A 25,221-nucleotide genomic window follows, 5' to 3' on the forward strand; every position below is an offset into this window, starting at 1 on the left:
TTATGATCATCTAGTCTGACCTCCCGCATGATGCAGGCCACAAATTCTGACCCACCCACTCCTGGAATAATTCTCTCCCTTGACTCAGCTGTTGAAGTCTCCAAATCATGATTTAAAGACTTCAAGTCGCAGAGAATCCTCCAGCAAGCGACCCCTGCCCCATGCTGCGGAGGAAGGCGAAAAACCTCCAGGGCCTCTGCCAATCTACCCTGGAGGAAAATTCCTTCCCGACCCCAAATATGGCGATCAGCAGAACCCCGAGCATGCGGGCAAGATTCTCCAGCCAGACCCACATTGACCATTGATACTAATTACCAGCGATGGCACGTTATTGACTTATTGACTAAAATCACATTATCCCATCAAACCATCCCCTCCATAAACTTATCAAGCTTAATCTTAAAGCCAGAGAGGTCTTTCGCCCCCACCGTTTCCCTCGGAAGGCTATTCCAGAACTTCACCCCTCTGACGGTTAGAAACCGTCGTCTAATTTCAAGCCTAAACTTCCCGACGGCCAGTTAATATCCATTTGTTCTCGTGTCCACATTAGTACTAAGCTGAAATAATTCCTCTCCCTCCCTGGTATTTATCCCTCTGATATATTTAAAGAGAGCAATCATATCCCCCCTCAGCCTCCTTTTGGTTAGGGTAAACAAACCGAGCTCCTCGAGTCTCCTTTCATACGACAGGTTTTCCATTCCTCTGATCATCCTAGTGGCCCTTCTCTGTACCCGTTCCAGTTTGAGTTCATCCTTTTTAAACATGGGAGACCAGAACTGCACACAGTACTCCAAATGAGGTCTCACCAGCGCCTTGTATAACGGAAGCAGCACCTCCTTATCCCTACTAGAAATACCTCGCCTAATGCATCCCAAGACCGCATTAGCTTTTTTCACGGCCACGTCACATTGCCGACTCATAGTCATCCTGCGATCAACCAGGACTCTGAGGTCCTTCTCCTCCTCCGTCACTTCCAACCGATGCGTCCCCAGCTTATAACTAAAATTCTTGTTAGTCATCGCTAAATGCATCACCTTACACTTCTCACTATTAAATTTCATCCTATTACTATTACTCCAGTTTACAAGGTCATCCAAGTCTCCCTGCAGGATATCCCGATCATTCTCCGAATTGGCAATACCTCCCAACTTTGTGTCATCCACAAACTTTATGAGCCCACTTCTACATTCGGTTCCGAGGTCAGTAATAAATAGATTAAATAAAATCGGACCCAAAACCGAACCTTGAGGAACTCCACTGGTAACCTCCCTCCAACCTGACAGTTCACCTTTCAGTACGACCCGCTGCAGTCTCCCCTTTAACCAGTTCTTTATCCACCTCTGGATTTTCATATCGATCCCCATCTTTTCCAATTTAACCAGTAATTCCTCATGCGGTACCGTATCAAACGCTATTTGATTAACTCATGGAATCAGATGTCCCAATTTGGCAGGACTGTCTCTCTCTGTTTATATGGTACAGGCCTTACAACTCAGGTGAGTTGCAGGTCACAACTGAAGTGCACTGGCAAAACTTTGCGATGAATCCTGCCTGAGGCTTATTTCTATCCATTATTTTTTTCCTGTTTTTAGCCACTGCACTTAGACCCTGTCTTCAAAGAGCAACAAATCCACACTTCTTTGTTAAAGGGAATACCATACAGAAGTTAAAGGACTGAATATTATCCAAGAAAACATGGCTAACGCTAACTTATTGCATGCTTTCCTGCTTACTGTACCAGTGAAGTGAAAGGGCCGAGACCTCAAGGTTGCAATCCTAGAATGTTTCTCAAAATGGTAAAATTTTAACAAATTACCACCATGTTTGTAGAGCCAAACTATCACTGTCTAATTTCTTTCCATTTCTATAATAAACTAAGGTACATATTCACAAAAGGACGTAGTCACCTAACTATCACTTTAGGCACTTAAATCCCACAACCAGGCCCCTCTGAGATTCACAAACACTCTGCTCAGCTATCTCTGAACCCCAAAGGTGCCTCGCTCACTCAGCGCCAAAATTTTTGCAGTACAAGTTCCCTTGGCACCAATGTTTCTGCTGCTGAGCACGTGCACTGTACCCTTATGCTAGATATCCAGACACCTAAGGCTCAGATCAATGCAGAAACCAGGGGAAGCTAGGCATTGCTCGCTTTCAGTTAGCATGCTCAGACCTTGCCTACTGGCAGGGCCGGCTCCAGCTTTTTTGCCGCCCCAAGCAGCGAAGCGCGGGGGGGGGGGGGGGGAAGGTAAAGCCACGATCGGAGGCAATTCCGCAGCGAATCCTTTGCTCCAAGAGGGACTCGCCGCCGAATTGCCGCCAAAGACCTGGATGTGCCGCTCCATTCCATTGGCCGCCCGAAGCACCTGCTTCCTTCGCTGGTGCCGGCCCTGCCTACTGGATCAGGCCCTATAGAGAAGCTTACACAGAATGCTGGGGATAAAGGGGGAGAAGAAGTTTACACAACCTCCCCAGGGGGAACCTCCCTCCTAACTTTTAGCCCAGTGGGTAGAACAGTCACTTGGAATATGGGTGACCCACAGTTCTCTCCCCTCTGCCTGAGGGGGAGCAGGGATTTGAACAGGGAGTCTGTCATTTCTTAGGTGAGTGCTCTCACCCATGAGTTATGGTACATTCCGATGTGAAGTTCCCTCAGTTGGAGCAGGGGGAGTGGATCCTGGGTCTCCCAGTTCTCAGCCGAGTGCTCTAAGCATCAGGCTGTCTCTCATACTCTGACCTCACACTCTGTTCCCCTGTGGATTAACTAATGAACAAATCATTGGGGCAAAGAGGATACAAGCATGAGGATGACTCTGTAGGCTGGTAGTTAGAGCACTCACCTGAGAGTGGGAGACTCCTGTTCAGATCTCTTCTCCCCATCAACTGGAGGCGGGACTTGAGCTGGGGTCTCCCACATCCTGTGTGAGTGCCATAACCATTGGACTAAAAGCTATGAGAGAGGTCATTGTCCTTGTCCTCCTTCCCCCCTTTGGTAAAATACGAGGTAGTCATTCTCCTCCTGCCTAACACCAGGAGAGCGTTAGCAGCTGAGAATCCCAAGTAGAGGTAGGTGCCCCCAGGCAGTCTGGATTTAGGCATCTATCTCTGAGAGATGGGCAGTGGTTAGGACATACCCATCAACGTGGCATCTCCCACTGGCTAGCTTAGACGAGGAGCAACCTAGAGTGCTGGGTTTTGTGAATCGCTCAGTCTAAGACACCTCTCTCTCCCCATTCATTGCACAGGGAGTCCACACACCAAACTCAGGCCTAAGAGTTAGGCATGGTGGCTCTGAGCATCACTACACCTAGGTATTTTTGTGAATCTAGACCTAAGAGCCCAATTCTGCTCCCAGTAATGTCCAATGGGAGTTTTGCCATAGGCTGCATGATAGCAGGAGCAGGTGTACCATAGATTAGTATTTTAAGTTTTCAGCTGTTTGGCTTCCTTGTAGTATGCATTTTAGAACTGTCTGCTTTTTCTCAACTGATTGGTAACAGAGTTCTGAGTGTCTTAATAGGCTTATATTGGAGATGGGTCTGAGCCAACAGTTCAGATCCAAAGGTTTGGGGGAGTTCACATCCAGGGTGTTAGTTTTGTGCATTGTAAAGAGTCACCAGTCACAAAGTTTGGCTCCTGTGCTAGTTCCAAACTCTTCAAAAATTTAATCTTGTTCAGATGGGGAGTTTATTTGAATCTATTATGTATTTTTCCAAAGTGGGGAGCTGTTAACATGTGTCCCAGGATGGGATTAGGAAAATTTATTTTTCAGCAAAATTGTATACATACATATCTTTTCCCAAAATATAGTCACTTTAGATTTCTATAAACTTTACTAAATGCTTTGTTTAAAATCACTTTCATAGACTGCTTCTGGTACATTAGTGAAAACAGCTAAGTTTGGGGTTTTTTGAGAGGTGAAATATAGCAGTGATATTTGCTATATTTAACATTCAGAAAACAATGATTCAGGTAGGCACCTAAAAAGGTTAATTAAATAGAATTGTTTGTAACATGTTCTGTAGAAATATTTTCTCAACTTTCAAACCTTTATTTTCATTTTGAGTAGGAGCAAGCTCACTTTTAAATAATTAATTTTAATAACTGGGAGCTCATGCTGAATTCTCTGTCCTAATACAACCTGCAATGGATGCTTCACCAACTATACCCTGTGTACAATGATCCAGAAGAAGAAAGGTGTCAGCAATTCTTGTTTCAGAACTCACTAGGGGCCTAATCCCTGCAACGTGTTGGGCACTCTGGCCCTGTTCAAGAAAAGCACTAAAGCATGTGCTTAACTTTAAGCATGTAAAGTTAAGCACTTTTTCCCATTGAAGTCATGCGACCTTCATCGATTTCAAGTTTAATATGTAATTTAGTGCTTTGCTACTGGGGTCAGCACATTCAGCACCTGGCAGGCTTGACCTCTGTGGTTGTAATCCTGAATTTTTTGTATACACAAAACTCCCTTTGACTTCAGTATCCACCACAGTCAGCAGCTGTGCAGGGGATATAGGACTGGTCCATAAACTGGTGAGGAACAGAACATTTCATTGGGAAAAAATAATTGCTCCCTTTCCCCCCTGACATTAGTAGTGGATCAAAAGCAAGTCTATTTTTCTTCCTGCCACACACTGGGAGGAAACAGAGCTTTAGATGTTCTTAAAGTCATATCTGTGAACATACTGTCCTCAGTTAAAAAAAGTCAAATACGTGACAACTTACCCAAAGTGACTGGCTAAATTTATGGAAATGCAGAGAAGGAAGAAGTTTTTGATCATGATAAAAGTAGGGAACATTCCATTGTCCATTCCAAATGAGTTTAATAATATAAGCAGTTGATTCGGGAAAGGTATTCCTTTCCCTCCTTTGTTCTTCAGCTGTAAGAGACAAAGATAAATATATAAATAAAAAAACAGATACAGAGATGATAGGATATCAGCATTCAGACAACAAAAAAGTGTCTGTTTTAACTATTTACCTATATTTTCCTATAAGTATCTCATATTGTACATTATAAAAATGCATTTATTCAAGGCCCTCTTTATCTTGTACTAATAGCAAATTACAAAACAAAAGAAATTATTTTTTTGATTTGCTCATTAAGCAAATAATGTAGAATTATACAGATGTTTACTAGTTTCCAAATACTGATTTTAACCCTTACCTACTTTAAATAACAGCTATATGCTGCATAATCAAGTGCTGTTTGTGTGTGCTTTTCTTAGTTATGTTCTTTTCTTATTCCCGATTCAATTACAAATTTGTCTTTCCCAAATCTCCTGTTAGAAACCCTCTACTACTTGGAATTCAGGTGCTGATACATTGTGCATTAAAAGAAGACAAAAACATGATCTTTATTTTAAATGCACATAAACCTCATGCTAAGGAAATGATTTACAATAATATAATACCTGCCTGTGGGATTGATTGTCACTTTTTGGATGCCTGCCTCAATAATTAAGTAACCTAATAATTACAGTATTTGGGAGAGCTGTCTCTCACTGCTTAACTCTGCATCCTAATTAAAGTGTTACACACACACACACACACACACACACACACACACACACACACACACACACACCCTACCTTTCAAGCCAGCCCTTCTCACTCTTTCTTGATTTTGGATCTGCTCAGGCAAATGAACACAGCCTACTCACTTCCTCTTTCACAGTCCAAAAAAACCAAAATGGTTTAACTGTTACAATCTACGACCCCGCCTCCCAATTCCTAGAACTATTCAATTGACAACACTAGGCACCATTCAGTGAGGCTAGGGAGCTCTCCTTTGAACAGTGGGTTAAACTTGTCTATGAAGAGCCAGGGAGCCATTTCTCCCGGGATCTTACTGACAGGTAATAGCTTCCCTCAAGCCTTCCCCAGCAGCCCAGCCCTTGGCTGGAGCAGGAATCGGTCGGTGGGCTGGTTCCCTCTCTTTCTCTCCCCTTGCAGCCAGGGCATTGCAGGGACCCACAAAGCCATCATCCCCTCCAATCCACTGCCTTGCACATGCAGCCTCAGCCCTGTCATCGACCCTGCAATCACTGTAGCCTCTCCCTCATTTACTTGCTCACCCATCTCTTGACGCTCCATGCAGCCTCCCCAGAGGCACAGTACCAGCCTACAGTGGAACACAGCCCCAGAGCCTCTGACTCTGCCCACTAATGCCCCCGGTGCTCTCTGGGGCGCTGTGCCCGGCTGCCCCCGAGCTGCCCAACTCTGCCAACTTCTCAGGAAAGGCCAAAAGCAGGGTGCCTGGCCTCCAAGTGAGCCCCATGACACTACCATAGGCAGCAAGACCACAGTGTGCATGGCCAGTCCCAGTCCCACCATGAGCACCCACCATGCCAGGCAAAGTTTGCACAGGCACATACAGGGCACTGCAGGGCCCAATCGGTCACAGAACATCAGGTGCGCTGGCTGCAAAGGTTCCCCATGGGGACCCTCCCCTTCCCACAGCTCCTGTGGGACCCCAGCTCCCTACCCCCAGGATTCAGGTATCCGTCACTGCTTTGTAAGGCAGGAATAATCCCTCTTCCTACTCCCCCCCACCCTTACCAGCTGCCCTGGATCAGGAAGGGGCTACTCGGGACATCCTTCCTCTTGGGGCTGCTGCAGCCCAAGGCTGGGTGATGAACCCTGGATCTGAATGTTTCCCAGAGGCACCCAGGGATGGTGCTGGGGCTGGGCAACAGACCCAGGCAGCTCCCTCCTGATGGGCTGCACTTGCTTTCCTTGCCTGCAGAACTCTGTTTCCTGCTTTCTCACCTGCCTCGCCAGGATTGCCAGATTTCTACTGCATTAATAACCCAAAGTCACTTAAAAACTAGCCCCAAACTAAGTAACCCAATCTATTTATTGAAACCAATTTTTTTTTAATTAACACATTAGTCTATACATAAATAATATATGAAAGATTTTGGTGGATACCTCATACAGATTTGATTAAATAAATAAATAAATAAAAGCTACAAGTCTCAGCAGGAGTTCTCCACATTAGCAACAAAGCTATGAGATGACAATCAAATTCAAAATCCAAACCCCAAGGAGAATTTTGACAGGAAGGTCACTCCACTAACTGCCCCCACCTCAACCATATTAAAGTCCCCTTTACAGACAGACATCCACACACACAGCCCAGAAGAGACACCCTAAAAAAACCCTGACAGCCAATGACCCCCACTAAAAATCCTTCACCCAGAGTCCCCTACACCCTAGAAAAACCCAGAGCCCCAATATAAGCTGTCACCCAGACTTCTCCTCCCTCTCCCCGCAAATAAACATCCTGCAACCCAGAGCCCCCTGGCCTCCCTGTCACCTCAATAAACACCCTTCCATCCAGAACCCCCTGCCCTCCATTAATCACCGTCACCCAAATAAAAACCCTGCGATCCAGAGCCCTCTGCCCCCAGTAATCACCCTGTCACCCCCAACAAATACCCTGCACTCCAGCACCCCCTGCCCCCAGTAATCACCCTATCACCCCAACAAACACCCAGTGGTCCAGAGCCCCCTGGCCCCCAGTAATCACCCTGTCACCCCAACAAATACCCTGCCATCCAGAGCCCCTTGGCCCCCAGTAATCACCCTGTCAGTTACCCCAACAAACACCCTGCCATCCGGAACCCCCGACCCCCAGTAATCGCCCTGTCAGTCACCCCAACAAACACCCTGCCATCCGGAACCCCCGGCCCCCAGTAATCACCCTGTCACCCCAACAAACATCCTGCAGTTCAGCCCCCTCCCCCCCGCGCCCTTCCATGTGCAGCCCCAGAGGGGCAGCTGCGGATCCTCCCCCTGCCCACTGCCTTAGGTCCAGACTGGCTGCTGCTACCTCCCAGGCCGGAGGTCTCCTCCTCGCCCAGCCCCAGAGCCTGCGGGAGGCTGCCCCGCTCCAGCGCTTCAGCCCGGGCTCTGCAGCAGGCGCTCCCGCCGGGCAGGCTGCAGCCGCGTGAGCGGGGAGGCGGGCGGATGGGAGGCTGCGGAGGCAGAGCCTAGCCCGGGTCGGGTCGGGGGGCCAGCCCTGCCCCGCTTACCTTAGCTGCGGCTCGTGGCACGGCACTGCCCGGGGTGGGGGTGGCTCCAGCGTCCCTGCTCCTCGCTGAAGCCACGAGCGGGGTGGGGCAGCATCTTCCTCGTGCTGCAAAGTGCACCGGGGGGGACGACCCTGGGAGGGGGGAAGTACCCGGGAGAGCAGCCCCGGAGCCTTGTCCCGATCCCGACCTGCCCCACGGGCGGCTCAGCGGGGCAGGGGCGCGCTCTGCCCGCGGGGCACACGATGGGCGGGGGGCAGGGAGGGACACCCCGACATCAGCCCTCGCCCGGCTCTGTCCCGGGCCGGGCTCTCACCTGCGCATCAGAGCAGGAGGTTCCCGAGCAGCGCGGCCAGGGGACGCTCCATGGCGGGGCAGGGACAGCGGAGCGAGGGCAGCACAGGTGAATGGCCTGTGGCGCCTGTCACTTCCAGCTGGCCACAGCCTCCTACCCCCGGGGACACACACAGCACAGGCACTGCCCTCCTCCCCTCCCCCCGGGAGACACCCACCCACCCACAGGTGCTGTCCCCTCCTCTGCCCCCCGGACACACAGCACAGGCACTGCCCCCTTCCCTCCTCCCCAGGAACACACATACACACAGCACAGGCACTGCCCCCTCCTCTTCCCCCTGGACACAGAGCGCAGGCACTGCCACACCCCCCCCCCCCAGACACACAGCACAGGCACTGCCCCCTCCTCTTCCCCCTGGACACAGAGCGCAGGCACTGCCACACACCCCCACACCCCCGACACACAGCATAGGCACTGTCCTCCTCCCCCCGCCCCGGACACACAGCACTAGCACTACTGCCCCCTCCTTGAGTCCCTTCCCTCCTCCCCCGCAGGATACAGGTGCTGCCCACTCCCCACTCCCCCAGGGACACTCACAGCACAGGCACTGCCTCCTCTCCTTTGCCCCCCCCCCAGCCCAAAATGTAGCAGACTATCAGCAAACTAGCCCAAAATATCGCAACCCATGACTCCTCATAAAAACCCCAAATAAACAAACAAAACCTTGCAACTGGTATTTTAAAATTGCCCAATTCCACAGGAAAATGGCAAACTTGGCAACACCGCCATGTGTCCTCCAAGCAGAAAGGCAGGCCGCTCATGAGGCAGCTGGGCACCAGCAGAGACTGCCACACACATGGCAGAAATAGGCAGGCAGGCCAGTAGTCACCACCATGTCCCTTCCCGAGGCAATCAGCAGGATGGGACTGGAATGTGAGTGTCTTGGGAGTGTGAGCCTGGGCACAGGGAGGCTGCAGAAGAATTTGCACTGGGCAGCAGATTTGCTTGCTGTCTGAAATGTTTGAGCCCTTCCAAAGTTTGGGGCTTGCATGCTGTGCCCAAGAACAATTTTAATGCCCAAAGTCAGGGTCGATATTTGGATGGTTTAGACACAAATCCTGCAGCTTGGCAGGAGGTTAGACTAGATGACCCTTGTTGTCCCTTCTAACTCATGGTTCTATGATTCTATGAAAAGAAGAAGCCATGTATTGCTATGTATGCCTGATCACCCACACCACTACAACTATACTGCATACATTTCCCTATTATGGTTTATTGTTTGCTGAGTATTGACAATAGTCTTGAAACTTTATAAAGCACTTAATAAAATATATAGGGCTGCTCCTGCAAGTCCTTCCTGCACCAAACTCTAGTATATTTTTAATGACATTTAGTACACCTCTACCCCGATATAACGCGGCCCGATATAACACGAATTTGGATATAACGCAGTAAAGCAGCGCTCCGGGGGGGGGGGGGGGGGGGGGCTGCGCTCTCCGGTGGATCAAAGCAAGTTCGATATAATGCGGTTTCACCTATAACGCGGTAAGATTTTGTGGCTCCTGAGGAATGCGTTATATTGGGGTAGAGGTGTATTTAATAGGTATGTGGTGTAACTAGAGACTTCACGGTAAGCTAAAATAAAGAAGGAAGGCATCTTTTTCCATCTCCCCTCACACACACACACGCTGCTGCCACCTCTCCATAATGATGTCCCCTAAGACAGCAAAACATAAAAAGGTCAGTCCTGCATGAAACAAGCTCCCCATTCTCTCCAAAGGCAACTGACTGATGATGAACATACCTCCTGTGCTAGCTGCAGGATGCAGGTCATACAAATCATTTAACTGAGAGTACTTGGGCTTTATTTTTTGGCCTACATTTCTTACAGATATTTAATTCAGTTGCCATTTTTCCTTGTTCAGAAATGTAAAGATGAAGTTTGTGCTGATGTAATTGTACTACGTAGCATAACTATATTTAAAGACCTGTTAAGGTTTCTGTTATAGACACTCCTCTTTAAAATGAAATTTGTAGGTGATTGATCCATGGTCTGTACTGCTGTAAACTTTTAAATATTTAAGTGGCAGTTTGTACAGTTAATATAGTTGTATAGTTAATAGTTGTAATAAGGGTCCTTGGTAATACATTACTTGTATTACACATTTCAGAAGACACTGTGATAACTTCAATATTTTATTATGAATGCATACTAAAGATAACATTCTTTATAAATAAACCTCTGTCAGGCAGAATATTTGGTGTACTTTTTTCACTATGCATTGAAACCATACAATAAATCTCTAAGATTCAAAAGAATTGTGATATAATAGTGTGAATGAACCTTACAAAAAGTACACCAAGACTCTAATAGCACATCATTATAGTTCTAGTGATAGGATGTGTGGCCTTCAGACACCATAATGGAGCAACAGAACATTTTTTTTTAGATATCCATAAAGATCAAGGAAATTAAATAAGGAAAATATAGGATTTATCCTGCCTCCATTGGAGTCAATGGCAAAAATCTCATTGGTTTTGTAGATCAAGATCATGCTGATGCATATATGAATATAGCTAGCGTCTGACTGAAAGCCCCAAAAGCAAGCAAATTTAGAGTTCACTGCCAAATCCTGTAGTCCTCACTTAAGCAAAACTCATGTTGAAGATTGGGCTTTATGGGTGTAACTTTATTTTTTACCCATCTGCGGTGCTTATGCATTTTACAGATTGTTAAACATTGCACCCATAGTGGTCTTAAATGCAGAGCTAACGCCTTATATTTTCCTTGTTGTACATTAATAACTTAAACTGGCATGAAGTTATGAATGAATATTAACAACAAACTACTCTTCTGTGTGTTCTAAAATTCCTACGCAAAATAAAAATAGAGTCTTTAATGACAGTTTCCTTGCTTTTGTGGCTTTCCATCGACCCTTAATTTTGCTTTGAGATGATTTTTATTAATCTGAATTAATTATATGTAAAGGTGATAAAGCAAAATTTCTCATAATTAAATACAAATCATAATTAAAGGTGCTGGCCTAAATTCTTCATTTTAACTAGTAAGAGTTACACATTTTTTTAGCTCCCCGTTCCACTTTTCATGTTAATGTAGTCTAACATTACTTTCTTTAACTTGTTAGATCTTTTCCTCAGAGCCATATGCTTTGAATGAATATTTATTTAACTAAATCAAAGAGAGAAATCATTAAAAAAACAAAAAAACCTCTGGAAATTGGATGGTGGTAAAATGTTAGACCACTTGTAACTTCTTGAAGAAAAATGAAAAAGTGCATTTCTCTTTAAAACAGAACATTTGATAAATATCCATTTAATTTTAGGATATTGTGCTTGCCATGAAAAATGTCACTTTACAAGCATACCATGCTAAATCCCATCTGTTCTGTCAGCATTTTTTGTTATTTAGTTGAGTATTCTCAGTAAATATCTGTAGTTTGTTACTGGACCATTAGAGGGTATCATAGTTCCATATAACCATAGTGTTAAATAGAACTGATAGCTCTTGAAAAGAGCCATGCTCAGAGAATGAGGTCTGCATGTGAGGTTAGAATACTTGGTCAGATGGTGGAGCACTTACACTATAACATTCTCTGTCTACTCTGCAGAGTCCAGGACCTGTGTATGCATGTGCATGTATATATAATTGTGGCAATTGCAAGTAAAACACAACATATAATTAATCAAAGAGAGAGTGCAAAGTAAATTTCATTTCATTGGATATCAACCAATTACTGTGCAATACCATAGATATGATAAAGGAAAAATAAAATGGCTTGGTAGAAAACATATAAAATATAATGGGCCAAATGAGAGACTTGTGGAATTACATCAGGGATGAATTTGGTCCCTTGGTTCTAAGCAGCAATGCTGATTTTCCCTATAGCATGTTCTATACGGTACTATTGTAAAATAGAATTGACTCTGTGTGCCAATTAATTTATCCATCACGACACAGTATGTTCAAAATATGTTATTCATAATGAGTGACATTCACCCTTGGCAAAGTCCTATTTTGAGAAATTAAGTCAGACATTAAATGGTGAATAGGCCTTTATGTTGGTCCTCTGCACAGGGGAGAATTTCATCCAATGAGAATTGTAACTTTAGAATTCCTACTGATATTGGGATTTGCTTTGTCTTCAAAGAACAATATATTGTATGTGAGTTTCAGTATGATTTTTTCAATAGTTGCTTCGTGGTTTATGCTCACTCTATCTGTATACTCAGCCTTCCTGTTCAATTTAAAAGGACTCACACTCTTCAGTAAGTGAAAAAATTAACTGATCTTTACAATGCTCAAGAAGGTATTTCATTTGTTACCAACCCACGTTCCATGCCAACGTCCAACCCAGCATGACAATAACCACTTCATGATGTGTTTTTTTTTTTATTAGTTTGAGAGATAGTCATACACTGTCCACCTCCATTTTTTTGCATTTTGAGATGTAACACAGATTATTTGCAAAGATAAATATATTAGGCTAGATTTACCCGCTGCACCGACAAAAATCACAGTGGAGGATAGGTTCATCAATGGCTATTAACCGGGATGGACAGGGATGGTGTCCTTAGCCTCTGTTTGCCAGAAGCTGGGAATGGGTGACAGGGGATGGATCACTTGATGATTACCTGTTCTGTTCATGCCCTCTGGGGCACCTGGCATTTGCCACTGTTGGAAGACAGGATATTGAGCTAGATGGGCCTTTGGTCTGAACCAGTTTGACTGTTCTTATGGAGGCAGGAAACTCCTATTCTGGTGTTGGCCAACAAGTTTTACACACATACCCTCTTCCTCTGGGAAATTGGCAGGAAGTACAATTCCTAGGGTAGTCGCTGTTCTAAGACCTGGGTAGACCAGGAGCATCTCTCTTCAGTGGCCCAGAGTTTCTGTTCAATTTAGCAAGCCACCCCTTCTTCCCTGAGGAGACATGCACAAACCCCATGGGACTGAGGGAAGATGGGTGGGAGATTCACAGAATAGGAACCGTGCAGGCAGTAAACACTTCCCCATTTGCCCAGCCAATGTATTTCAGCCCCGAGCTCTGGGGTAGGAGAGTAGTTCATTCTCCATATATTTTCATTGTTTGGCCTTGTCACTAAGACTGCCCATGTAGTTAGTTGCCAGTTATGATGATGGTTTTGGTGATGTGAACACTTGTTCAGTAGAAACTGGACTGATTTCACCAGGCATTACATCTATGTCACCAGTCATCAGGTGGTAATGATTGATGGTTACTATTGAAACCTAGGCTGGATTTGAACCAAAAGGCGAAAGTTTCTGTGTTCATTCCCTCCTTTCTTGAGAATGTTGACAGAAATCAATGAATGGATGACGTTGAGCTATAAATATAGTGTCATCCTCTATGACAGACATATTATATTGATGATTGTATTACTTTTACCAAATTATTTCGCCACTGTGCTGGTGTGAACACAATAGGAATTAAATTACTGATGCAAAATGAAGCAATTTTTGTGACACTTCCCTAAAGTACCCAGGGTTGTGAGGAACCTCACTATCACCTGCCCTCAGCATGAGGAAACCTGGTCTGTGTTTACTATAGGTCAGTTACTCAATACCTCCAGCCTCTGGCAACAAAAGCACTACCTTCCAGGCCTCTGCAGCCCACTCTGTCTGTGTGGTTTAGTGATAGGCCCACCCCCACCTCTGAGTTCTCTGAGCATCCCCCTACAGCATCCAGCACCTGATTGCTGGACACTCAGAGACTTACCAGACCCACGGTCCCCAAAGGAACACTGCCCCACAGCTTACCAGTTACACTTTAGAACACAGCTCTGATTAACATACATCAGTTAGATTTCTTTATAAAGAAACCAAGTATAAGATAATTTAACGAAGAACAGAGGTTCAAGTGATGGCAAGAAGAAACACTGGAAACAAAGGCTTATACATAATATAAAGTCATAACACACCTTCTAGAGACTAAACTTAACTAATATGGCATTAGTATGTCACAATAGCAAAAGCTTACCCAAAATCCATCCACTGTATTACAGCCACATTTGGCTGTAATACCCTCTGTTCATGAAGCAAGCCCACTGTCAGCTTACTTCCCACATGAAAGATAACAGGGTGTCTCTTTGCAACCCCAGATATGTCAAAACAATCCTTTGATCTTTATTCATAAATTAGACACCCTTCCTCATAAACATTTTGCAATCTCTTGTTATTTCTTAATCTTGATTAGCTGCGTATCCATTGTGAAGTATACAATAGTCTTGGCATAATTCAATTTTATTTGTTTGCAATTTTGATAATTTATATACATTTTAATTTTAATTTTTTTCTCAAATTTTAACAATTTTAATTTTTACAGTTGTGGGCAATTATGCGGGGTAGGGTTGAGGTTAGGGTTTGGATTAGGGCAGCGCTGATGGCAGGGCTGCAAGCGGTGTCCAGCACTGACAGTGGTTCTTCAGGGGACTCCAAGTGTTTCCAAGGGCTGGGCCGGTGTAGCGGGGTGGTCACTCCACTCCTGCCTGGAAAGGCTTAAAACAGCCCTGGGAGAGGGCTGTGGCAGGGGAAAAGCTGGGCTGATTGGGAGGAAGCAGGCTCAGCTGGGGCCACGCCCCAATCAGGGCCCAGCTGGTCCTATAAAGGCTTGAGCCAGGAACTCAAGCAGACAGTCTCTCCCTGTGTTCAGAGAGAGAGAAGGGCCTGGCTGCAGGGAGCTTAACTAAGTGCCTAGAGTGGAGCAGGGCTGGGGGAAGGCAAGAGGAGCTGGGGAGCTCCGGCCTGGAAACTCCCCAGGCTGCGGGCCTAGGGTAAGGCCAACTGGGTACTGGGGTTGCAAAGGGGCAGCCCATGGGTAGGCAGAGGCAGCAGGTCCAAACCCCTTTGCCTGTGATGAGTGGCTGATACACTGCAGTCTGCCCCAGTGAACAGGGGCTAAGTGATGACTGGGCAGTAGCCAAGACTGAGGCTAAGTGGGGATAGTGGGTGGGGGTTCCCCTGGAAGGGGGAGACCCAGAACTGTGGGGGCACTGCCAGGGGGCAGCACCCAGAGAAAGGAGCACCGGGGTCCTGGGAGGGACACGGGGCCAGCAGCAAGGTGGATCACTGGCCTGCAGAGGGTGCTCCAACGGCTGGATGAGCTAATTCCCGAGAAGCCCAGCAGGATGTGCCGTAGGGGTGAGTCCGCACTGTTACAGCCGGATTAACCTTTTGTGGGCCCGGCACCAAACATATTTGTGGGCCCCCATGGGGGCAAAGGAGCATGCGTGGGGAGGTTGATCCCAAGAGCAAGAGGCCAGCCAGGGGCAATGGGGCATGGCATGGTGGGGCCGGCCCCGCTCCATCCAGCCCAGTGCAAGGGCACTGTATACAAACCGGCAGTTCCCAGACGCACACTGGCCCGCCCAGCCCTGTGCTGCCAGCGTGCCCCTTCCCCTCGGGGGTGGGCCATGCTGTGCCACACAGCCCCTGACTCCCTATGCCCAGCGTCCCCCGGAACTGCTATGCCCAGCAGCTGCCCACACAGACCCTCCACCACACATGCACAGTGGCCTGCACATCACCACCCCTGCCCAGCACCCCCCCACACACACACACAGCTGCACCACTACTGCCCAATGCACTTCCCCACAGCCACCTACCACAATTACATAGCACCCCACTCAGACCCCCCCACTGCCCAGCATCCCAACACACAGACCTCCCCCACTGCCCCTGAAGAGATTCCCTACTGGCCAGCAGCCCCCCCCCCCCCCCCCCCCCCACACACACACAGACCTACAGAGACCCACTCCCTCACACCCTGCTCCCTGGCCACACTCACCGGCCTCGCTGGAAGATGACGGCGTCTGCCAGGCTGAGCTGGAGCATGGCCGGGGCCGGTCCAGTACCAAGGCGGGAAATCACTCCGGCCTGTCGGGAGTGGCGCGATTAGCCAGGCCAGGGTCTGCCCCCGCCCTGGCCAGACTCCCTCAGGACCCACTTTCCTGGAGATAGGGTGACCATACGTCCGTGTTTGGCCAGGACAGTTCCCTTTTTAAGCTCTGTCCCGGCCATCCTGACTTTTTTGACAAAAATGGACATTTATCCCGTTTGCTTTTGACAACTGATCAATTGGCAAGAGCAAATGAACAAATGCACAGTTTAACAAAAAAGTCTGGTGTGCCCCCCTAGCGGGGCGTGGAGGAACGTGTGTGTGTGGGGTGGCCAAAAATAAATAAATAATGGAGATATACCTATCTCAGTAAATGTGTCTGTGCTGTTAACTAACATTGGACCTGCTCTATGTATCATTCTTTACTGACACAACCTATGTAAGAGGAGATTGCAGACCAGTGAGACTGGCATTACAAGTAGAGGGGGATTTGAAATAATGACGGGACCCACTCAAAACTTAAAACCTGAGCATCTCTGAAATTTGAAGAAGTCCAGGTCTGCATCCAAATCTAAACTACACTTCTAGTCTCTGACTCTGTAATGAGTTAAACTAAGGTAATAGATTCATATACCCTTGGAGTTTTGGAAAATCTGGATACAGATATGAACTTTACATCTTGTTCTCTTCTCTGATATGGGTTAATATCCATTGCCATATCTGTAAGTATAGGTATCATGTTAATAGCATAGGAGTGACTATGCAAAGGGATGTGTTTAAGCCTCTGAACAAGCCCAGTCTAAACTAGATGCATCCAAAAAGTGGAATTGAAAGTTGTACAGTTAACAAAAGCAATGTGCTTCTCTCTTCTCTCAGTCTGATTTCTTATGCAACATTACACTGTCCATATGCATAAGTAGTCCCACTGGTTTCAGAAATGAGATACTACTTAGTGTAAGAATGACAGAATCTAGAGTGTTGTGAAAAAAGGCAAACGAGAGCTTGGGGTGCGTGTATGTATCTCACACATACACACTCTCACACTGTCTGTGTGTATATGTGTGTGTTCATATGTGAAAAACATCTACTGAACTATATTACATGGCGTTCCCTCTCACACATTTATTACATATATGTATATATTCGAGAGAGCGAGCACCATAGAATAAACTTCTATAGATTTTTTTCAGGTACGTTCAGGCACTTGGAAGCTCATGTTTAAAATCTTATATGCAATTCCAGCCATCTTTACTCTACAGAGGACACTGAAATAGAAAGGGCTCCATGGAGAGCAACCAAAACGATGCAGAGTTTTATGTGTATGATTCATAAAGAAAGATTAGCAATATTTATGCTCAAAAGTAGAGGCTCTTCTCAGCATGTAGGGATTTATCTACATAACTCTTAATGCTACTTGCACATGTAATTCCCTGAGCACCAGGACGGGATGGGGGACAAACCCTAAAAGGAATATCATAGAAATGTACAGAAGCAGACTAAAAAGACTGATGCTAATAAATTGTTTGATAGACATAAGTTCAAATGTCCATTGTGGATTGAAGTTGAAGGTGCTCATAAGCAGAACAGGAAGAATGTATTTATCTAATATATGGTAGTGGTATTAAATAAGACAGCATTAGAAGTCAGCAACTGTAAATCATAGGCTGTTCAGATGCTAATATACAGTTAGATCACTATTTTTTTACAGTAAAGGGTCTCTGATGAACTCTAATTTTTTTTTCTTGCTGTTGTGATTTCTATTGTTTGTTGTGTTTTTATACGTGATGGATACATTCAAATAAGAAGTTATTTCTGCTTCTAACCACAGATAAATATTAAAAATGTCAGCAAATATATAAAATTTTACATAAACTTTCAAGCTTACCTTGTAATGATTCACTGTAACAATTACAAAAATATATTAAGAAATACCATTTGGATAACAGCAGACAAAACATACATTTGTTTTAGGGTTTCCAATATACTGCTTTTCAGTCTGATTTAATTGGCATTGTGATGGGGTTCGGGGGGTGCAATCCAGACCAGTGAGGGGCTGTGTCACCACTTGCTCTGCAACCCTGGGTGCCTCACAATGCCTTGCTGCTATCATTCCCAGCCTGGGCTGCTCACAACAAGTCTCCTAGCATGCAGGTCACACCCTGAAGTGTCTGTGTGCTAGTCAGCCCTGATTCAGCAGCTCTGAGCCCCACAGCCCCATTCTGGCTTCTCCCGGCCTTAGTTACAATCAGCAAGGTGACCCCAACACATTCCCAGTCCTGAATATTGTGTGCTCCATAATATCCAGCCCTCTCTTTGACAGTTCAGAGAAACAATAAGGCTCCTTTGTTCCTCTAAAGACACAAAAACACATCACAACTTATTAACTTAACTGGGGAAAATACACCCTTCCATTTAAACACAGCAGAGTTGGTTTATATTAATGGTAAAACAAGTTTATTAACAAAAGCAGATAGGTTAAGTGATGCCAAGTAAAAGGAATAGTTAAAAGAGTTACAAGCCAATACAAATGAACACACACATCTAAAAGTCTTACACGTAATTTAGCAAGATACGGGCTTTGTTCAAGATGGTTTGTCATGTCACCTACATGTAGTTTCCAGAGACTTCAACACCCCCCCCCCCGCCCCCGCCACCTTGATTGAAAGACTCATCTTTCTCAGCTTGTAAGAGCTCTGTTCCCTTGTGTCTGTCTAGTGATGGATGCCAAAGGTGGCTTTTGTCCTTGCTTATATCTTCCAAAGTTCAATGACTTTGTTTCAAGAAGCAGGATGACCTCATGCTGTTCTTCCCTTCCTGTGGGCTTCCCATCCCCCTATATGATTTCAGTGTAAATGAAACTTCCATTGTTTCTGATTCCACCATGCTTAATTTACATAGAAGACAGATAAATATCTGTGACATTCCCTCCTGCCTGGGCAAACTGTACAGCCTAATATGGATGAGTACCCCTAATTCCTTATATGGTGTTAATACAAACATTTCACAATGATATAATCACCAGAGTGTCATTAGCTTTCAGAAAAGACCTCACTCTATACACTTCTATAAGACAGTAATATTGTATACAATCAGTCGATTCAGTTACTTATCACTTGAGATTTAGCCCCCTTTCTCTATAGACCAATAAATCTTTGAAATGGATTCTTCTGAAAAGTAAAACCCAGACCAAGTTTCTCTCTCCTACTGGGTGTAGATGCCATGCTGTCTTCTCCCAACTTGTTAGTGTGAGGTTTGCCTCCACCACCACCCCTTGTTTGCTTAATGGGTCTGTTTACACAATATGTAAATACATTCTCATCATCTTTCAAAGTACTTTGGAGGTAACTCCTGAGAGGTGGGGAGAACACATTCCTTTGTCTGGGGCAGACCTGTTTACCAGCTCCCTGGAATGTCTGGTTTAAACACACTTTAGTAACCATTCCAGCATATGTCATAACTTTTAATACACATCACATACATATATCACCCAAGAATATTAATGATCAATGAGTTATTAGTTTTCAAATGATGTTTCACAAGGTATATTTTGCACAACAATTATTACAATAGTATGTAGGGAGTGAACAGGGCCGGCTCTAGGTTTTTTGCTGCCACAAGCAAAAAATTTTTTGGCTGCCCCCCACCCCAGCCCTGGGCTCTCTCCCCCACCCCCCCTTCCGCCGCAGCCCTGGGTCACTGGTAACTCGCTCCCAGGGAGGGTCATTCAGCAGGAATTTTGGATGTGCACAGAACACAGCCAGGATTGGTTCCCATATGGTTTCAGAACTGCAGTGAAGTGGAACAATTTTCAGCTTGTGTGATTGGAGGATATCTGGATGCATATTATAAGACTGTCCTACATAAATGAGGAAAAGTTGAGGTGCCTTTATTATTCTTTTGTTCCATTCTTTGTTTCTATGGGGAATTTGCCAATGCAATATCAGTCTTCCTTTTAAACAAATAAAACTAAAACTAAAAAAAAAAAAAAAAAAAAAGCAATGGCTGTTGAAAATAGCAATTCCAGTCCTAATAACCACTGGGAAGCATTTCTTGCTCAATTTATTCTACTTTTTCTACAGCAAGTTACAGTGGATCAGTATATTTGATTTGGGAGAAATGAAGTAACAGCTGCCCAAATTGAGCTTCAGCACTCCTGAATTTTGAGGGTGTTCAGATCTGGAAAAGAAAAGTCAATTTCTGCTTCCATGGCTCAGAAGTGGAAATCCTCCTACTGCCTGGTACTGTATCTAAAGCTGCCCAGGTCCAGTAGAGCCTCCCCTCCCTTACTTTTCATTTTAAATTCTAGTGGGATCCACGTACCTCCCTTGCTAGGCTTCAGATAGAGAGGGACACTGTCCATTTAGTCCACCCAATTATTTCTTTGGGGGACAGCCCAGGGCTGGGGCGGCAGGAGGTGCGGGTGTGTGTGTGTGGGGAAGAGCCCAGGGCAGGGGCGGCAGGAGGTGCAGGTGGGGGCCAGAGCTGGGGCGGCAGGAGGTGCGGGTGGGGGGAGAGCCCAGGGCTGGGGCAGCAGGTGGGGGCCAGAGCTGGGGGTGTGAGTGGGGGAGAGTCCAGGGCTGGGGCAACACAGGGTGAGGGGGGAGCCCCGGGCTGGGATGGGGAGCGGCAAAAAACCTAGAGCTGGCTCCGTCCCTACCATTCACAGCAAGCTGCAGGTTTCAGTTCCATACTCCTTCCCCCTCCCTTTCCTGTTACTAATGGCCGAGGGAATGCTGGGAAATGTAGTTCTTTCCCTGCTCCAGGGCTGGCTTTCTATGCAGGGAGCTAACCAAGGAACTACAGCTCCCAGGGCTCACTGTTGGTTCTCAGCTCCCATGCTGGATTCTTGCGCCCCTGCAAATATGCTGCCCCAAGCAACTGCTTGCTTTGCTGGTGCCTAGAGCCGGCCCTGGGAGTGAATACACAGGTACTTAGTGTCACAAGTGTTATGTAGAAATAAAGGTACTCTGCAGTTCCAAATCCCATTGAAGCTGATGCTGCTCTACAGATTTAAGTGCTATAATTAATGTAATTTCAAGGGAAAGGGGTTTTTTTAACTGATCAGCCTAGAATTACATACATTTAAATTAGAAAGTGATTTTTTTTTAACTGAAGGTTCATCAAAGCACCAAGTAGGACACTTTTATAATGGTTATTTTGAAATAGAAATTGATGGGGACTTAAATCATGACAGACAGTGATATATATATTATACCACAAAATAAAAATAAGAACTGGATAATATCAAACATTTATACAGCATCCATACTAATGAGGGGAATGAGATCCCACAGACAAATGTCAGAATAATTTTGTCAGTACCAAGTTGACATGTGACTGTATATACTACAGTCCATGGGCCAAAGCCTCAGCTGGTACAAATAGGCATAAATGGAAGTCAATGGACCTATGCTGATTTACATTAGCTGTGGCTCAATGAGCTTGATCCAGCAGTCATATTCAGATAAAACTGCCATGGAAGTCAGTGGGGAATTTTGCTTGAGTCAGAAGTACATTATCTGACCTAAATATACTATCAAGTACAAAACATCAGAAAAGGTTGAAATGCTTTTCTCACCACTACTCAGTCATAAATGTATATTTTTATTTTAATCCAACTAAGCTACATATTCATTATTGCCTTTTATAAAGTACAGAGTTTAATGTCCTTCTTCTAAGATGCTGGCCTCTACTACCTGCTCTGAGCAGCTCCTTCTTCTATATCACGTGGCTCTTTTACAGATAAAGTGTGGCTCGCAGAGCCCCCCCATGTTCCCCCATTCTCTGCCTACCAGACTTGGGGAGCAGAGCTTGGGCTTCTGCCCTGTGGCGGGGTGGTGGGGGTAGGGGCTTCTGCCAGAGATAACTGTTGCCTGCTGAGAGAGGGGAGGCACAATTTAAAGGCTCGCTTCCCCCCCCCCCCAACAGCTTGAATTATACCCCCCATGCCCGTCCCCTTACCCTCAGCAGCCCCTCCCTGCAGCTCCCAGATGTTAGCTCCACATGGAGAGGCAGCAGCAAACAGCTGGGAGCTGCAGGGAGGTGCTGCTGCTTTAGCTTTGCCGGGAGAGGCAGCAGCAAAAGCAGTGGCTCTTCCCTCCCAACAGCTGCAGCTCCCAGGGCTCCAGCTGCTGCCATGCAGGGAGGGGGTCTGGCAGCACCATGTGACCAAGCAGGGCCAGCAAACTCTGACAAAAATCTGGGGCAACACATGACCCAATGTGCCCCCTCCAACATGTCACCTCTGGCTTCTGCCCAGCAGGGAGAGGGGTCTCGGGGCTTCAGCCATGTAGGATGCCCTACCGTGGGTTGGGTTTTTTGGTCATTTCTCTGCCCCATTTTTTTGCCATACTGGCTTTGCACCATGTGCGGCTGCTCCTTGCCCCGCCCTGGTTACAGCCCTCATTTTGTTGTCCATGTGCATGTGGTAGAGCTCCTGGGCACAAGAATCTGTGAAAACAAAGTTCCACATGCACAAATGCAGGCCATACTTGGAAAAGTTGGCCTCAAATATTTAAAGTTACTTTTAAATAATAGCTTGGGATGATTGTTAGTTTTATTCTATTTGAACCCGATGTTGATTTCCCTTTTTACTGAAAAGAAGAAAGGCTGACTTACTGAATATGTGTCAATTTTAAACTGTTAAATCACAAGTAAGGCATGGAAATCTGAATGGAAATCTGATTTGTTTTGAAAAGCAGGAGACAATAAATTAGGAACAAATATCAAATATGGTGAGAAGAAAGAGATCCCAGAGTTAGAATCTAGTGCTACTTGAAGTCTTGCTGAAGGTTTAAAGAAGTGCACCTTAATGTTGGGTCAGTGTAGTCCTCTGTGCTTACAGGAATATATTTCATGGCAAATTTGGACTTTATGCGTCCCAGAGAAGACCCTTTAATAGATACATTTTCTTAAAGCTATTGTAAACTGGCAGAAGTTCAGCAACAAAACAAAACAAAAAATCTTAGGCTCTACACCCACATTAGAACCTGCTAGTGTGGGACCCAGGGCCCATGGCTATTGATATAAATGGGACCCAGTACATGCAGGATTCCATGGTAGGCAGTTCAGATGAATGCTTGGACAAGCTCTTAACAGTTCCAGCAGTTCATATGTAAGCAAAATAAAGAGGACGTGCATGGCTAGAAGAACCATCTTTTTCTCATGGCATGTCTGCACTACAAAGAATACACTGACATAGCTAGGTCTCCGTAGCTATGCCGGTATAACCCCATAGTGTAGATGCAACATATACATATATCTTCCTCGCCACCTCCCCAAATGACAGCAGCTACATCGCTGGAGGCATTCTTAGCCAACAGTATTATTTGTCTTGGTTTTAGTTAGATATAATCATTACATATTTCAGAGTACATCTACAACTTAATTTGCTGTTGAAATATAATCTTTTCTGGTGAGGTTTGTTATACACTACTGTGAATTATTTGCAAAAAAATATGTTAATGTCTTCCTGATTGTCATGTAGAATCAATTAGAATGTGCACCACATAATCTAGGGCTGGAAGTGCAGGGGTTCTTCATGAATCTATCAGGGTTGTGTAGTGAATGAGACTGTTGTCTGTAGAACAGAAAGACAACTCCAGGAGTTAGAAGGTGTGAACAGAACAAGGCAGAGTACTGCAGGAAAGAGAAATGATGGCTTTGCACTTAAGGCAGGCACACAGACAAATGCAATTGTGTCCTTGCCTCTGCCATAGACTCTCCATGTGATGCTGAGTGTGTCCCTGAAGCCAAAATTCTGGCAGGCGGCTACTGAATATGTTTCTTATTTCAATGATACCCAACCTGAGGCACCTGGGGTTTCATTCGCAGAAGTGCTGAGCACTCAGACCAGCAACTGGAATCAATGGGAACTGTGGATGCTCAGCACTGCTGACAGTAAGGAAGCATGGTCTGCGGGAGTGAACAGAGAGTTAGAAGTCAGGAATTACGATGCAGGCTCTGCCACTGATTCACTGTGTGCCCTTAGGCAAGTCTCTGTCTCAGTTTTCTCATCTGTAAAATAAGGATAATAATGTTCCGTGATCTTGCAGTGCAGATAAATTCATTAATATTCATGAATCATTTGGATACTGTCAGTGGACCGGGTCATAGGCTGTCAGGCCTAGTGATCAGAGTGTGAGTAAGGCCTAATGGTCAGAGTCCAAACGCCAGAGCCAAGCGGCGAGACAGAGTCAAAGTCAAGAATCAGAGTGGAGGCTCAAGACTGAAGTCAGAGCCTGAATGCCAGAGCCAAGAGTTGAGGCAGCGGCAGAGCTGGATTACCAGCACCCAGAGAAGTCAGTAGAAGGGCTGGTTCTGAGGCAGAAGAGAGGCTGGAACAGGATGGGAACAAGGCTGGGTGCAGGACAAGGTCTGGCCTGGAGCTGTGGAAGAGAGGAGCAGGGCTTGGAGAGACAACCACAGGGAGGCAGAATCCATGGGTGTGTGCATTGAGCAGCCAGTGAGCTGCTGCTGCTAGGTTTAAGAACCAGTCTGCTGGCTTCCTCAGCCAATCAGGCAGGGCGGTCCATCAGGCAACCTGGCTGGCTTGTCAGGAGTACCAAGCAGGTGCAGCTGAGAGCCTTACCTCTGACATATACTACAGTGATGAGTGGCTTAGAAAAGACCATGAAGAAATTAGTAATTTTTTATTCATTAGAGACTTTGGAGGGTGTGCAGTAAATAAGGCAGGGGCTACTGGCTGAATGATGAGGATACAATTATGGAACAGCTGCTCATTAGTGAGCAGCATCCACCTTGTGTACTGAGTGAGGCGGGGTACAAGGCCCAGAGGGTCTAGAATTCAGGCCTGTAGAGCTGTCAGGCAGCAGACAGCTCCATGCTTCCCCCAGCAGCAGCTGCAACTCATTTATACTCCACTATCCACAACCCACTGTGGACACAGACTGTGAGAAGTCCCACCTCAAGGGGGCAGCAGCCTCATGGCTCCTGATTGGCTCCCCATCCTACATAAACACAAGGAGTGGTCCAGGAAGCATCCAGGCATCAGTGT

The 25,221-nt window shown here is 45.8% G+C and overlaps 2 protein-coding genes across 2 annotated transcripts in view; one reads left to right on the forward strand and one right to left on the reverse strand.

Moving 5' to 3' along the window:
- The window catches only part of GABRA5 (gamma-aminobutyric acid type A receptor subunit alpha5), an 87,689-nt gene extending 82,878 nt beyond the window's left edge, over nt 1-4,811 (reverse strand). Inside the window, exon 1 of the mRNA XM_065423471.1 lies at nt 4,726-4,811. Coding sequence (XP_065279543.1) covers nt 4,726-4,811 — 86 coding nt within the window. The remainder of the gene's footprint in view (nt 1-4,725) is intronic.
- Nucleotides 1-25,221, forward strand: part of GABRB3 (gamma-aminobutyric acid type A receptor subunit beta3) — a 278,147-nt gene that overhangs the window by 67,892 nt on the left and 185,034 nt on the right. The gene's annotated exons all lie outside the window — the stretch shown is intronic.

This window comes from Emys orbicularis, chromosome 1, assembly GCF_028017835.1.
Source record: "Emys orbicularis isolate rEmyOrb1 chromosome 1, rEmyOrb1.hap1, whole genome shotgun sequence".
In the NCBI taxonomy this organism is placed as follows: Eukaryota; Metazoa; Chordata; order Testudines; family Emydidae; genus Emys; species Emys orbicularis.